Source organism: Trematomus bernacchii, unplaced genomic scaffold (genome assembly GCF_902827165.1).
Source record: "Trematomus bernacchii unplaced genomic scaffold, fTreBer1.1, whole genome shotgun sequence".
NCBI lineage: Eukaryota > Metazoa > Chordata > Actinopteri > Perciformes > Nototheniidae > Trematomus > Trematomus bernacchii.
Genome location: NW_022987973.1, coordinates 18,426,654 through 18,442,940, shown reverse-complemented (window position 1 = coordinate 18,442,940; position 16,287 = coordinate 18,426,654). Strand labels below are relative to the sequence as shown.

The following is a 16,287-nucleotide window of genomic DNA, read 5'->3' as shown; positions in this document are numbered from 1 at the left end:
GTAGGATACCTTCAATGGTTGATGATGCAAAACATTGAATACTAACATAAAACACAAGGCTGTATTTATTTTACCATTTCAGGCCTTCATTTACCATTTCAGGCCTTCATTTACCATTTTTGTCTCACTCCACAGATGGCCTGCTTTGGAAGCAATAAGGGAAGTTTGGAGGAGGACAGCTATGATGGACCTGTTGGTGGAGAGCTGTCCGACTGTATGTTGGCAATGCTGGAAAAGGAGCGAGAATCCCTCCCCAGCCCATCAGAGAGCCCTGGCAGCAGCAGCATCTCTGCAAGTCTTCAGGCCGCTGCCCCCATCCAGGGCTATGATGTGGAGTTTGACCCACCCTTAGAGAGTAAATACGAGTGCCCTATCTGCCTCATGGCTTTAAGGAATGCCATTCAAACACCCTGTGGTCACCGTTTCTGCAAGAACTGCATTGAGAAGTCTATTCGGTATGCTATTATACAGCCTTCTAACAATAAATGTGCTCTAGGTACAGTGTGCCTAAAAAATGCTAAATGTTCACATTCCTGCATACATATTGAGCACAATGCAGAAGCTGGTATTCTTTGGGCTTTTACCTGAATTATACATGTTCTTCCTCTTGCAAAACAGTGATGCAGGACAGAGGTGCCCTGTGGACAATGCAAGACTGTCAGAAGACCAGTTGTTCCCGGATAACTTTGCCAAGCGGGAGATTCTGTCGCTAATGGTTCGCTGTCAAAACTCTGGCTGTGCTAACAGAATGGAGCTCCGACATTTGGAGGTGAGCATTATAAAGTAAAACAGGCATCATGGATTTCAAATGCAACCAAATACACGAAAAACAGATAACCTTAGTAAACAATTCAAGGAATTTACACAATTACTTTTGGTAGCATAGTTCACTTTGAATGATATGTACATCATTGTTATTACTTGGATCTGTTAAGTTGCTGTCTCATAACATGTTATAGTGATCACTTATGGTTCCATCCATCTCTAAAAAGAACTGCTTCAATCAAATATTGTAATAGAAAACTGGCAAGAAATAAGCTACTTCCCTTGTTTACACCTACATAGTCAGGACAGAAACTTCCTTCAGGCGTATTTGGCATCTACATAAATGATAGATGCCAAATAAGAACAGAATTCTTCTCTGGTGTGAACTATGTTATGTGAACCGCTGCTGTTTTACTACACAATAATATTAATTGCATTGTTTCAATGTATTTTTACTCCCAGAAACATTTGGCGAAGTGTGAGTTTGCCACAGTGCCCTGCCCGCAGTGCCAGCAGTCTGTGAGACAGAGCCAGATCGAGGAGCACACGACTGTGGAGTGCACAAGGAGGCCTGTGTCATGCCCAGATTGTCTGGCGTGCTTTGTTCACGAGGAGAGAGAGGTAATGTGGACTCACTTATCTATTTGCTCTCATTGGAAAGTTAACAGCTGCATTGTGAATCAGCGGGGATTAGTCTCCTTACAATCTGTTTTGGTTTGTCATCAGCTTCATGAGCAGCAGTGTCCCTTTGCCAGTGTGAAGTGCCAGTACTGTGAGATGGATCTCCTCAGAGACCAGGTGAGCAATACAATCACAAAATATGTTCAAACGTGGTGAATCAAAATATTAGTTGGCAATGTTAATTAAGTTGATTGGTTTTTTTGGAAGTTCCAAAAAACAACAAGAAAACGTATCTCTGATTCAATATTCACATAAATAAATCAGTTCTAAATACTTCAACATCGCTTGTTACGTTTCAAAAGGCATTGCATTCACTATTTGGGTAAATTGGGCAGCTTATACGTTCCCACTTTTATTGTTATGCATTTGATATAATATGAAATACCCATACATTTCTGCCCATCTCCGCTGCTACTGCACTGAAACTGTACTTTGAACACTTAAATTATATTATTAACATTTTAAACTGTATACCCCAGTTATCTAGGCCCTTTGTTTTCTTTAATGTATACCATGTTTATCTAGGCCCTTTTTGTTTTTTGTTTGATGTATATATGTCACACTGTAGGACTGCGGGAAACGATATTTCTATATTTCTGGATGTACAACATGTAGAATTATTGACAATAAAGCTGACTTTGACTTTGACTTTTGATACAATATGTAACTTAGTCAAGGGTCAACAGTTTAATGTTGAAAAGGGAACCCTTTTAAGGGAACTTATTTTATCAGCAACTTTGTTAAAACAATGGGGAACCGTTATATCTCACACAGGCTCCGCCCTCTACTGGACTCTATGGTACTACTCTCTATCATGCTGTGCGTGCTTTCACCTACTGAATTTACGTAAACGTAGCCGGCCAATCGGGGCGAGCCTACCTGAATGCGCGCGCAGGCCCACAGTATATAAGGCGGCTACACCCGCCGCCCCACTATCCTTTTTCTCTTCAGACGAGCTGACAACCGAAGAGTTAAACGTACGAAGATTAGAAGATTAGAAGAAACGAAAAATGGACTCACCATTACTGGAATCTCGGCCATGCCCCACCTGCCTTGGTTTGATCGCGGGCACCGATCTCCACCACCTCTGTTATGGCGCAGTTCCACTACAGCGCGGAGCTCGCTTTAAGCGTGCCGTGTCGTGCCGTACCCGTTTTTGGTTGCGCTTCCACTAGGCCTAGTTACGGCCCGGCCCGGCCCGGCCCGGGGCCACTTTTTCACCTCTTTTCTGGCCCGACAAAATTGTGGTTCTATCGGGGCCAACAAACAGGGCTGAGTCGGGCTGAGTATGCTAAACTAGAGAGAGGAGCGCTGGCAAGAGGGCTCCAACTACAACAAGATGGACATATTTGACCGTGATTTAATTGTAATACACGTTTCAAAATGATGCCGAAGTAACAACATACTGATACCGGTTAGTAAAAACCATGAATTAATGCTTTGTCAAGTCTGCAGACAGACGGCAGGCGAAAAACCTTTTAAAATTCGTGTTTTTCTAGATGGAGATTGGCTAAGCTAACGCAGTATATGCCCCGACCGTCCACACTCACAACAACGGCCTATACAGACATAAATATAGCAGCGACTGTATTCACCATGACACAGGCAGTCTGTGGTGTGTACTTGTTTAACTTTTGTCGAGTTTCTGAACATATATAAGGAGCTGTGAGCTCTGAGTGCTAACAGCTAACGGCTGTGTTGTGTTTTCTGGAGTTCTCATTGAAGATGACGTCACGGCTCCGCCTACACTGCGTTACTATAGTAACTACCCCAGTTCCTAAACTGTAATGGAAGCGCAGCATGAAGTGAGTCGGCCCTGTTAAGGCCCAACGCGGCCAAGCCGTACCGAGCCGTACCGAGCGTGGCCGAGGCCGACCGTGTAGTGGAAATGCGGCATTAGAGTGTTTGGGGGACCAGGATATGGCCGAGGCGGTGCCATTCACGTTCGCCATTCCAGCGGGGCGGATGGCTCCGTTTGCCGTTGTCGGGCATTTCCGGGTTCGGTCCATGGAGATCCACCGCCCTAGGTGATGACCATGGCGGCGGAGCGCAGCTGCTCCCAGCGGTAACCCTAGTAACCCTAGTTCTAGAGTGATGTGTGTGTGAAAAATGCATTTAGTAAAAACGATTGCATTTATCCCAGAGTTAGTCATATCTCTCCACAATTCCAAATTTTCCCATAATGTCTCGTTGAGATCGGCAAGGCCGTTTTCATACGATGTTAATTGGACACCCATTATGAGGCGCGGCCCCCGTGAGAGTGGCCGCGGTGCATTCAGGGACCTCCGCAGAAGAACAGTGGGTTACGTAGTGTAACTCTAGTTCTAGAGTGATATGTGTGTGTAAAATGCATTCAGTAAAAACGATTGCATTTATCCCAGAGTAAGAGTCATCTCTCTCCACATTCCACATTTTCCACATTTCCCCATAATGTCCGTTTCAAGAGACAGCATTATGACTACGCGCCCCCCCCCCCCCCGAGAGCGGGCCGCGGTGCGTTCATGGACAGAAGAAGCTCCGATTAATGCTTATTTCTCTCTAAGAGAAAACAGCATTATGGTGGAGCGCGCGCTCTCACGGGAGCATGCCGTGGTGCGTTCAGGGACCTCAGTTAAAAATCGGCCGTTTTTTTCTCTGAGTGGAAACTACTTATAGAAAAACGGCCCTTTCTGTGTCAGCCCCTCATGGGTCAAACTTCCTTTTATGGAGAGTTTGACGGCGGAGTGGGCCACCAGAGAGTACCACCGCTTCATAGCTGCGGCTCCGCAGCTGATTGCACATCCCCTAACACAATGTTATGGGGAATGGAAAATCAGTGGTGTATTAACAGAGCGCATGGACAGGACACTGAGACTGGGTTATTCACTCCAGTTTTGCAGCATCCCTCCTCCGTTCAGAGGCAGGAGAGAGGCACATCTGTCATCCCAGGAGGAGGTTTCCTCTCAGCATGTGCACTCTCAAGTCAGAGAGAAGGGGCACTATTCCCTGTACTTCCTGGTTCCCAAGAAGACAGGAGAATTCAGGCCCATTCTGGATCTTCAATGCCTGAACCAGCACATTGCATGCAAGAAGTTCCATATGTTAACTATGAAACAGTTACTGAGACTGGTGCAGCCAGGCGATGGGTTCACAGCCATCGACCTGAAGAACGCTTACTTTCATGGCGAAATTGCTCCAAGAGCACAGAAAGTATTTGCGTTTTGCCTTCCAGGGGGTAGCCTACGAGTACAACAGACTGCCGTTCGGCTACTCCCTATCCCCACGCACGTTCAGCCACGACGCTGCAACCGCTGCGGGACCATGGCATGAGGGACGACCTCATAGTTATGGCCAGGTCCAGGGAATGGGCAATACTGCACACAGCCCAATTGATCCTACACCTAACCAAGTTGGGTTGAAAAAGAAGTTGCGGTCAATTGGAAGAAGAGCTCCCCCATACCTCACCAGCAGGTAGAATATCTGGGGGTGATGCTCGATGCAGGCAGACTACGTGTCACCCTGACAGAAAGCAGACAGGCATCCCTGCTGCGGGCAGTCTGCAGGCTGCGTCAGGGGGCGACGGTGACAGCTTTGATCAGCATTCAGACTTTGGGTCTCATGACGGCTGCTCACTCCGTAGTGCCACTCGGACTGCTGCATGCACGTCGCATGCAGAGGTGGTTTACCGGCCTTCGTTTAGATCTTAAGACACAAACGACGTCTGGTGGCCACCCCCCCCTCAGTAGAGAGCAACCTCCGATTCTGGGGGTCCCCAGAGAATCTGCGGAGGGGAGCTCCACTGGGGCAGGTAACCTCCTATATCACAGTCTTCACAGACGCTTCAAAGAAAAAGAAAGTGACAGGATGTGGGGGGGACGTGTCTAGAAAGGGCTGTGGGTGGTTGCTGGCCTCTGACGGCACAGCAACCTCCTGGAGCTGCAAGCAGTGATGTTGGTCCTACAGCACTGCAAACCCTTAATACAGGGCAAACATGTGCTAGTAAGGAGTGACAACCGCACCACAGTGGCGTACATCAACAGGCAGGGCGGAGTCCGCTCAATAGCCTGGTTGACCGCAGCAGAGAACCTGTGGCTGTGGGTTTCACAGATTGTGTTGTCTCTAAGGGCCCTGCACATCCCAGGACGGGAGAACAGGGGGGCCGACCTCATGTCAAGAGGCGGACCCCTGCCAGACGAGTGGAGGCTTCACCCGGAGGTGGTGAAGCAGGTCTGGACTCAGTTTGGTAGAGCAGAGGTGGACCTGTTCGCCAATCGGCGCAACAGCCACTGTGCCCTGTGGTTCTCCCTGGCTCGGTGGGACAACCCGCCCTTGGGGGTCGACACATTTGCACACGAGCCATGGCCAAGAAAGCTGCTTTACGCCTTTCCACCGCTGCACCTTATCCCCCCCCTCCTGGAGAGGGTGAGGCGGGAACAGCTGTCAATCATCGTGGTGGCCCCAGATCGCCGCCTGGCGCCGTGGTAACGCGGGGGTAACACAGATGATGGTGGGCCAGCCCTGGGTGATTCCTCAGGTCTGGGGAGCGCTGTCTCAGGAAGCAGGTGCAATAGGGGCGTTACCCACTCTGGGCCAACCTCTCCAGGCTTGGCTCCTGAGAGGGACAGGCTGAGACAGGTGGGGCTGTCTGATAACGTTATTCAGACTATCCAAGCAGCAAGAGCAGAATCCACCACAGCTTGTTACAGGCCAAAGTGGGAGGGATTCCGGCGATGGTGTGAAGGAAGGAGTCTAGAGCCTCTGTCGTGCACGCTGGGCTCTATTCTTACCTACTTACAGATACTGGTGGACAGGGGGCTGGCTCATTCTACAATTAAGGTGTATGCAGCAGCCATTTCATCCTGCCATGAGGGATTTGGAGGCAGGTCAGCCTTCAGTCAGCCTCTTATGGCGCGGTTTTTGCAGGGGGTCAGGAGGCAGTGCCCAGTAGTGCACGCCTCCACCCCGCAGTGGGACCTGCCGTTGGTGCTCGAGGCTCTGGTCACAGAACCATTTGAGCCTCTGGAGCTCTCCTCCCTGAAAGCAATGTCATGGAAGACCGCATTGCTACTTGCCTTGACTTCGGCTAAAAGAGTGTCCGAGCTGACCGCTCTGTCGGTACACCCAAGTTGTCTTTTGATCCGGGGTGACCGTAGCGGGGCGACACTCAGGCCGAACCCCTCCTTTACTCCTAAGAGTATCAGAAGTTCATTCAGATCAAGGGCTATTCAGTTAGGTGGCTTTCATCTTCCACCCCATATTGGGGCCAGGGAGGCTAAATTGCACCTCCTCTGCCCAGTGCGTGCGCTAGCATGCTATGTAGAGCGCACGGCTGCCATTAGGCGCACTGAACAACTGTTTGTGTGCTTTGGGGATGGTGTGGCTGGAAAAGCCCTCTCAAAGAAGCGCCTAACAGGATGGCTATGCAGGTGCATTACACATGTCTATGGACGGGTGGGGAGAGCCCTCCCCACTGGGGTCCGTGCACATTCTACACGGGCTGTGGCTGTGTCAACAGCCTTATTCAGCGGCGTGAGTGTAGAAGATATATGCACGTCGGCGTCTTGGTCTACGCCAGGCCCCTTCATAAAATGTTATCTCCTGGACATGTCTGGCTCCTTCTCGTCGTCGGTGCTTGCCGAGGCAACGCATGACTGGTGAGAGTGGGGTGGCTGTGGGTCAGCAGGTATCTGACCCCCCCCCCCTGGACATAAAGCACTTGTGTTTTTCCCATGCTCCTGAGGGACTCGGGAGACATGGTGCGCAATCAGCCCCATACAGGGCTGGTGGACTCTCCCCGCCTGCCCATAGGCAGGCGGGGAGAGCCTTCCTCACTATTGTCCATGCCCACTCTACACGGAGCGTGTGTGAGTGTGGGGGATGTGGTGCACTTATGTTTTCCCGTGCTCCTGAGGGACCTGGGGAACATGGTGCGCGGTAGGCTCCAGACGGAGTCTCCGCACAGTTTTTTTCCATGCACACTCTACACGAGGTAAGCGTGTGTGAGTGTGCCTTATCCAAGTTGCGGCCCCGACTTCTCCACGGTTACAACCGGGTGGGAGGAAGTGGGGATGCAGTGGATGTTAGCCAAAAGCCGGTCAGGGACGGTGTGGTGGGTCGATGTTGTTGGACGACAGGGCGTTTATACATCGGGGCTCCGCCCACTGTACCCATAGAGTCCAGTAGAGGGCGGAGCCTGTGTGAGATATAACGGGGGGTTACGTATTGTAACCCTAGTTATATAAACACAGGCGGAGCCCTGTCTTTCCTAGTCCGCTCGCTGAAGAGTGTATAGGATAGTGGGGCGGCGGGTGTAGCTGCCTTATATACTGTGGGCCTGCGCGCGCATTCAGGTAGGCTCGCCCCGATTGGCCGGCTACATTTACGTAAATTCAGTAGGTGAAAGCACGCACAGCATGATAGAGAGTAGTACCCATAGAGTCCAGTAGAGGGCTCCGCCTGTGTTTATATAACTAGGGTTACAATACGTAACCCCCCATTACACACCTAGTCACTTTGAATGGCACAGCTGATGTGGGCTTCCACCAGTTTCCACAGCAAGTGCCATTGATGATATGTAAATGTTTTTCTGTTTAAGACAGGAAATGTGTCTTGTCTATCACTTTCGCCACAAATATGCTATGATAATAATATAATATATATTGATAACTGACTTGTTGGAATCCTGATTTGAATAAATAGATCTAAATGAAGCTAAACTGATGATGTTTTTGTTTCAGATTGAATCTCATTGTGATGCAGATTGCCCGAAAGCACCCATCGCCTGTAACTTTAGCACCTTTGGATGTAAGGAAAGGGTATGTAATCAAGTTCAAGTCGTATACTTACGTTGAAAAAAATCTTTGTTCTTAGTCCCAGATGTCACAAAGACAAATGTTTTGCCTGTGCAGATGCAGCGACACAACCTGGCTCAGCACATGCAGGAGTTCACTCAGATGCACATGCGCTACATGGCCGAGTTCCTGCGTGGCCTCAGCCTCAATGGCACCACACCCAAATCCCTGTGGACGCTAGGACCATCTGTTTCCTCCGAGGATCCGGCAGCAGGAGCCGCAGCAGCAGCCTCAGCCTGCAGCGGGCCCCGAGGAGCCGCAAGCTGCAGCAGCAACTTTGGCCCCAGTCCGCCTACTGAGGAGGTCCAGAAGCTCAGGGACTTGGATGGACGATTGGTAAGGCAGGATCACCGGCTGCGGGAGCTCGTCATCTTTAAAGAAACACAGGTAAATGATGTCCTCGGGCCTTGACAGTGTTTTTGTAAGTGTTTTTAGCATAATCTAATCTAAGAGATTTTTAACTGATTGTGTCTGCACAGGAGTGAGCTGAGCCACAAACATCTGATGGAACAAACTTACTTAAAAAAAAAAAATCCATTGAGCTGTCAACACAGACACTCATGCTGCCATTTGCGCTGTACCCTAGTAAAGATGACCGAGACATGTTTTTTTTTGCTATGCTTTAGTTTTACATGCATAAATACAGTGATTGTGAGATGGAACCCCAACACAGGTGTCCTACACTCATTGTTGTGTCTAAATGCACCCTTTGTGGACGCAGATGGAGCACTGGAGCTGATATTGCTGCTCTGCTAACATCTCATGCAAAAGCTCCTTTTTTTTAAGCCTTATCCGATTTGGATTTGAATAATAATTAATAATAATACATGACATTTATATAGCGCTTTTCCTAGTGCTCAAAGCGCTTTACAAGCAAGTAAAACAAAATAACAACAAAAGTAAAAAGTGCTAAGCTAGGTGGAATAAGGGCGAGGGGTTAGTGGATTAGGAGTTGAAGGCAAGAGTGAAAAGGTGATTGTTTGAATGATGTGAGAGTGTTGGCAGATCTGACATAAACTATTGTTCCCTCTCTTTTGCAGTCCGATCACATTGCAGAGCTCAGGCGCAGAGTGTTGTCGCTGGAGGAGACGGTGAAGGAGCTGGAATCGCAGCAGTGTCACGGTATCTTCATCTGGCGCCTTAGAGGTTTCTCCGCCCTCCTGCGGAACCAAGAAGCAGGCCTGCCCGTGGTGGAGCACAGCCCCGGCTTCTACACCGGTCGCCCCGGCTACAAATTGTGCCTGCGCCTACACCTGCAGGCCCCGAACGCCCCGCGCTGCTCCAGCTACATCTCCCTCTTCGTCCACACCATGCAAGGAGCTTTTGACGGGCAGCTGACGTGGCCGTTCCAGGGAACCATCCGCCTCACCATCCTGGACCAGGGCCCAGAGGGTCAGCACCACATGGAGGTGATGGAGACTAAACCTGACCTGCAAGCCTTCCAGAAGCCCACCATCCAGCGCAACCCCAAAGGATTCGGCTACGTCACCTTCCTGCACCTGCATCAGCTGAGTCAGAGAGCCTATGTTAAAGATGACACTCTGCTCATCCGCTGTGAGGTCACACCGCGTTTTGACAATGTGATTCACCGCGAGGGCCCAGCGGTGCAGCCTAGAGGACCAGAGGCCACAATTTCGAGAGACTAAAACCTAAAACTTTAGTTTGGATATCAGCGAGGTAGTTCTGCCAGTGTTTGAATACCACTTAATTCATATGAATTAATGCACATTAGGATGAGGTAATTGTATGTTCACACACATTTAAATGTTGGACTATGCAAGTATTTATTTGTTTCCCAACTTTCAAATGTCAGTGTGTTTTTTTTATTTGTTTGTTCACATTTTTTTAAAGTACAATCCTTTTATTTTACATTTGAAATGAATGTTCTCACCCACAAGGTACCCACAGTCAGCACACCTCATAAGTACAAGTTTTGTAAATAGGCAATTATGTAAATCAGCTCAGAATGGCCATCCGCTCTTGTTGTAGCTGTTGGGAAAAGCACTGAATGTTGAAGATCTCCCCGTGGAGCTTTTGACCCGGCGGGCACTATAGATCATTTTATTCTATCCACCATCTTCTAGTAGGAGACACACAGATTCACATGTATGCACGAGGACATGTGGATGATGAGACAGACATTCGTAATGACTGCAGAGGGTGGTGACAAAAATAAGTTGTCCCCACAAGCCATTAAAAAATATAGATGTTGTTGTAGTGACCACAGTTGCCCTCACCAAATTATTATTATTTAAAAAAATTATTAAAATAAACATCTTGCATCTTATTGCTTATTAAGTGCTATTCATCCAAGCACATGGAAACCTGAAGAACCTTTTTTGTGTCTATAATGCGCAGGGTGAACTTTTATTGGAGCAAGTGGGGTGGTATGTTGGAATAGGATATAGGATTTCTTTAATAGATATCTATATAGGGGAGTATCATGTCAACTGGAAATTATTAAGCAGCAATTAAAGCAAAGAAACAAATCTGATATTTGGTAACGGTAATGGGAAGTGTGTTGGTTATGTTCGAGCCAAGGATTAAAATGTATGTGTGTTTGGAACAATGCAAAAACCTCCACTTTGCAAAATAATTATTGGGTTGGAAATGCCATCAACACAATTGCTGGACAATAGTGCATACAGTGTATATTGTGCTTATACAAAATCTCCACAGGGTACAAATTCTGCATTTCATGCTTCACTAGTTTTCACTGTACTGTTATTGGGGCCTCACTAACATAGTAAGATAACAAATGATGCCCCTTTCTCACTAGGAGTTTCTCTAACCTGGTTTCAGCACTGCTGCATGACATATTACAAAGTTACTTATTTCGTTTCTGACAGACTTTATGGTGCATTTTACACAAGCTCCTACTGTATGTGACCTTAAATTAATATTTGAAGAGTAGACATAAATCCAACATCATTGTGTCTTTGCTTTAAACCAATATGCTGCCTGTTTAGCCTTCACATGTATTATTGACTTTAATATATTGTATTGTTTTTGTTTGGTTTGTTTGTACATCTGCAGTATTGCATAGTTGTGATGTGACTGTGTATCAAATGATTTCTTTAATGTAAATGATTGAATGAGATAATGTTTCCTATGCATTTATTTAACATCCAATACTGATGAAAATAGCCTTAAAAAGAAAGCTCAGCTTACTTCATCTTATACATTTCTTTATCTAAATTATGTATTTGTTGCTGCACTAAGGTTAAAATATGTCCTATAAGAATAATACCATTATCTTGTCTTACAACAACGGGAGGCAGTATAACTATTAATGTGTCCTGAAATGTAATCTTTTACAGATTATTATAATTTGGCAAATCTTTTCAAATTGAAAGCTATTATTTTAAGAATGAAATGAATTTGTTTCTTAAGATATATACACATTTTCCTGCACCATCACTCAATAACCATGGCAACATCTGAGAAAAATCCAACATCATTTTAATCATTTTAAGTCCAACCAAATAAATAAATCCCAATTTTACCCCTATCAAATATATTATTATATATTGAAAATCACAAATATAATAATATGTATAGCATCATAAATAGCTTTGTGTGAGCCACCAGTTACTGTTACTCTATTCGTCAATGTAAGGAAATGTCTTGTTCGCTCCATATCCTGAGTGCCCTGGTCTGGCTTTAGCCACTTCCTGTTTGACTTCTTTCTCTGGTTGACTTTGAGGTGAGTCTGTGGAGCCGCTTGCCTGGTAGCCTGTTAGAGACACTGAAATATAATGTTATATTAATATAAAATGAGATTAAAATCCATACGGAAGTGCAAAGGTACTATCACTTTATTCTACTTAACTATGAGTCAATCTTTCCTGTTTTCAGTATTTTACTCACTTGGAACCTTTGGAGCATCTGTCCCGCACTTCAGTGTGCTTTGAGAAAAGCACTCTGCCATCCAGGACAACACCTCTCCGCAATATCTGACCTAGAGACGAAGCAGAATGACTGAGGGTAATGCAAACTGTCACAGTACTTACACGTTAGTATGAAATGTGTTTAAGGAACTGCAACTTGATTATGTGTCAAATGGTGCTTTTGAAGTCACTTTTACCTGAGCCTCCATGGACTGCTGTCGTTTCTCCTGGTCCTTGAACCCACCGACAATCCGCAGCAAGCTCTGAACCCTTGGTCACAATAAAAAAAACAGTTATAATCAAATTCAATGCTGCACCATCAAAAATAAAAAAATAGAATAACCACAAGGGGGCAGAAGAGCTTTAACTTTAATATTGCTAACTGGAGTGCCTGCAGACCCTAGATGTCTACTTTCTGTAGACAGATTTGATTTATTTAGAATCTGTTCGAAGTGACCTGATATCTTTGTTTTGTGTTTCTTTTCTAACAAGTGCCTTCACTTGTTTAAAAAAATTTAAAAAAAATGTTATTCCACACATGTAGTTTAAAATATGTAACATTTATTGATTTCAAGTTTGTCATGATTTATACTATCAGACTGTATCTGATAGGAAGGGGGGGGTCCACTCTCAGTTATTTTGGAAGAGGGTCACAGATGCAGCAGATGGCTGTGGAGGGTTGGTGGTTTGATCCCTCGCCCCTCTATGAACGTTTGTTTGTGGATAAGTGAAAGTTTGCAATGCTTTGAGTGGTCAATGAGTCATTCACACAGATTTCCTCCATTTTCTTTTAACATTATTAAGCACATTTTCACTGTAACTTTTTGTTAAGTTATAATATTCCGTGTTTTTAATGTATTGTGACCAAATACGTTGTTATATTTGATGATAAACTGTTGTTGGATGAGGGTTACACAAGGACCACTTTGACACACTACATGCCAAAAAGATGATATCTTCTGATACTCCTTTTACATTGCAAAACATTACTTTGAAGAGGTGCTCTTGAGTCTCTCCTCGCTGCTCTCCCAATGCTGCCGCTCCAGCTTGGCCAGGTAGTTCTCTTTCTGCACCGTCTCCCATGTTATCAGCCTCTGGTCTAGCCCCTCCGGCAGCTCCCTCTCTGGCAAATCACACACACACACACACACACACACACACACACACACACACACACACACACACACACACACACACACACACACACACACACACACACACACACACACACACACACACACACACACACACACACACACACACACACACACACACACACACACACACAGGGAGGCAGTCCAACAATCAATTAACCAACAGGCAATTTCCATGAATAGAACAGGTGAAGGACAGAGATAAGCACGCAATTTGTTTCCAGTATTTCATTTAGCCAGTTAATTGTTTCAATATCTGTTTGGAATAATGGCTAAATAGTGCCTAGTGGAAATATATTTCAATACACAGACATAACATTCATACCAAGATGCTCCTGCTTGGACACAGGCCTTTTGATCAGGCTAAGGAAGAGCTGAGAGAGGTGGCTGATGATGATGAAGGGTGGGGCGAGTGCTGGGCGGCTGTGGTACTCCACTATCAGGTTGTACCTCTGGAACTTCCAGAAGATGTCTGTGTTACCCTGCACTATCTGGAATGTGTAGCTGTAAGAAAAAAAAGCCAGTAAAATCAATGTTTTGGGGGATTTTATGTTGTGTAAATAAGTCAATTGCAAACGGCTTTCTGTATTCCCATCCTCTGACCTGAACATGGCAATGAGCAGATTTAGCAGCAGGACATTGGTGACAAGAAGGAAGATAACCAGCAGCAGGATGACCAGCCAGTTGGCATAGACGTTGGGACATGGCGGCCGTAGGCCCAGAATAATCTCCTCGGAGTTATTGGTGCAGTTGATGTCAGGCATGTGAGCAGCTGTGCTCCGTTAATGAAAGAACAAAAACACGTGAGCAGAGGGAAAAAAAACATTCAGGCTAACACAGCATCCCTGATTGCACACAATTAAAATATAACATTCAAAGTTTACACATGAGTGAACAGACCAGGGGCCTCATTTATAAAGGGATATACGCTCAAAAAATGGTGTACGCCAGTTTCTACGCAATGTTTGCGATTTATAAAATACTAACTTGACGGGAAAATGTGCGGTCCTCCACGCATACTCTAACCCATGCGTACGCACTAAGCACAACAACGGGAGAGACGAGAAACTGCGACACCGTTGGCAGAAGGAAGAATGGAGAGAAATATGTGGAAATAATACCATAAATAAAATGTTACCTCTCATTTATCATATGAAGAATTCATTTTCAAACATTGATTAAAGCCAATCTTAAAATGATTAAACAAACGCCTGTTTGAGACTCCTCAGTGCACACAAAAACATAACTTGGAGAAATAAATAAATACGGATATGTTATTTAAAACCACCTCGAATATGTTGTGTTAATGTTATGAAATGTTTTCTCATAAATAATGCGGTAAGCAGGAGGACAGAATTACGTCTAAACTGACGCCGTTTTGCATTTCTATAGGTTGTAGATACGAGCATGGTTTGATATCCTATCACGTTTAATCGTGTTTTATGCCGTTTGCCAAGACTTGATAAGTCGCTCGTAAAACACAGGAGGTATGGAAACTAAGAACACCATATGTGTTAAATTGTACAGTGTAGTGATCACTAATTAACTAGGTTACCTAATTCACTCATGGAACTACAGGTTGGGGGTATTGTTTCCGCACGGACACATATGTTGACGGTACCTACTGTGTACCTACTGTGTGTCCTCCCTTTCGCTTTCTCTTCTCTTCTCGGGCTGCGACCCGACAGCATGTCCATTTCTGTCGCTCATTAAAGCCAGATTTGCACCTTCGATGCACCACCTCCATCGGACGTTTCTACAACCTGCTCCACCTGTCGAGCTCTACGGTGCCGAGGAGGTTTTACCACGGGGATATCGCGGAGAGACCGGAGCGCCTCTACGTTTCGGGCTGGACCTGCTTCGCCTATCCTGTACTGCTGTGCTGAGGAGGATCTTCACCGGGGACATCGCGGAGAGACCGGAGCGCCTCTACGCCTCGAGCTGGGCCTGCTTCGCCTATCCTGCTGTGCTGAGGAGGTTTTGCACCGGGGTCATCGCGGAGAGACCGGAGCGCCTCCACGTTTCGGGCCTGCTTGCGCACCTATCCGGATGCTGTGCTGGTCTGGGAAAATGGCCCCTATTGTGATTCTGCTATGCCTGTTAGCTATTTTGGACAATGAGAAGTTCTCTCGTCATCCGGAGAAGTCGACTGGGTTCAGGTCTGTTCTACCGCCCGCAGTGGACATCCCCTGTAAAGGTTCGGATGTCTTACACAAACATTTACCGGTCACCTTGTCGCAGACAATCTGCTCGACAAAATATGTTTGTCTTTTTTGTTTGCCTGCGATGATGGTTCTTCAGGACTGCTTCTTAAGCTCTAATCAAACTCTCGCAGACTTTTCCGGTGATTCTAAAGTAGATGACAATGTGTGTGTGTCGATTAAGAGGAAAAGATGCCTGTTTTTTTTGTTGTTATTACTGTCAGGAAATGTTCAACCTAACCCTGGTCCGCCCAGTAGTAGTAGTCAGATCGCTACTCCTGCTGATTTTAAAGCTAGATCTGGGTTGGGTTTCATCCACTTGAATGTGCGCAGTCTGTTAGGTAAACTAGATTTTGTCCGCATTTGGGCGAGCTCGACTGACGCTGACGTCATTGTGTTATCAGAAACATGGCTAAATAAAACTATTTTGGCCTCTGACATATCCTTAAATGGTTATAATGTGTATCGTACCGACCGGCCTAATAAAGGTGGTGGAGTTGCCATTTATGTTAAGAATAAGTACAGTGTAATCACATTGATCTCCAAATCTGTCAGTAAGCAATTCGAATTTTTAGCCTTAAATATAGAAGTGGCAAAGGGGCAACAAGTCATGGTGGTGGGCTGTTACAGACCCCCCTCAGCTGTCAAGGACTCCTTGTTTTCACTAGCAAAACTTTTATCACAACTAGACTACAAGGAAATAGTGCTACTTGGAGATTTTAACTGGGACTGGTTAACTGCAGTATCAGAGGATTTTAAAAACCTT

The 16,287-nt window shown here is 46.0% G+C and overlaps 2 protein-coding genes across 5 annotated transcripts in view; one reads left to right on the top strand and one right to left on the bottom strand.

The window, feature by feature from the left end:
• traf6 (TNF receptor-associated factor 6) overlaps positions 1-11,376 on the top strand; it is a 12,116-nt gene extending 740 nt beyond the window's left edge. For 2 of the 3 annotated variants that reach the window (XM_034116788.1, XM_034116789.1), the window contains exons 2-8: positions 136-455; positions 619-769; positions 1,228-1,386; positions 1,492-1,563; positions 8,163-8,240; positions 8,334-8,663; positions 9,317-9,922. In XM_034116788.1, coding sequence (XP_033972679.1) covers positions 136-455; positions 619-769; positions 1,228-1,386; positions 1,492-1,563; positions 8,163-8,240; positions 8,334-8,663; positions 9,317-9,922 — 1,716 coding nt within the window. Of the gene's footprint in view, positions 1-135; positions 456-618; positions 770-1,227; positions 1,387-1,491; positions 1,564-8,162; positions 8,241-8,333; positions 8,664-9,316 lie in introns of those variants that run through there. The other variant, XM_034116790.1, reaches the window with a different exon arrangement.
• trpm5 (transient receptor potential cation channel, subfamily M, member 5) overlaps positions 11,377-16,287 on the bottom strand; it is a 25,818-nt gene continuing 20,907 nt past the window's right edge. For both annotated transcript variants that reach the window (XM_034116782.1, XM_034116783.1), the window contains exons 21-26: positions 13,924-14,092; positions 13,646-13,824; positions 13,157-13,289; positions 12,364-12,436; positions 12,147-12,237; positions 11,377-12,024 (exon numbers count right to left, since the gene is read on the bottom strand). In XM_034116782.1, the coding sequence (XP_033972673.1) occupies positions 11,879-12,024; positions 12,147-12,237; positions 12,364-12,436; positions 13,157-13,289; positions 13,646-13,824; positions 13,924-14,092 (791 nt within the window). In that variant the 3' untranslated portion in view covers positions 11,377-11,878. The remainder of the gene's footprint in view (positions 12,025-12,146; positions 12,238-12,363; positions 12,437-13,156; positions 13,290-13,645; positions 13,825-13,923; positions 14,093-16,287) is intronic.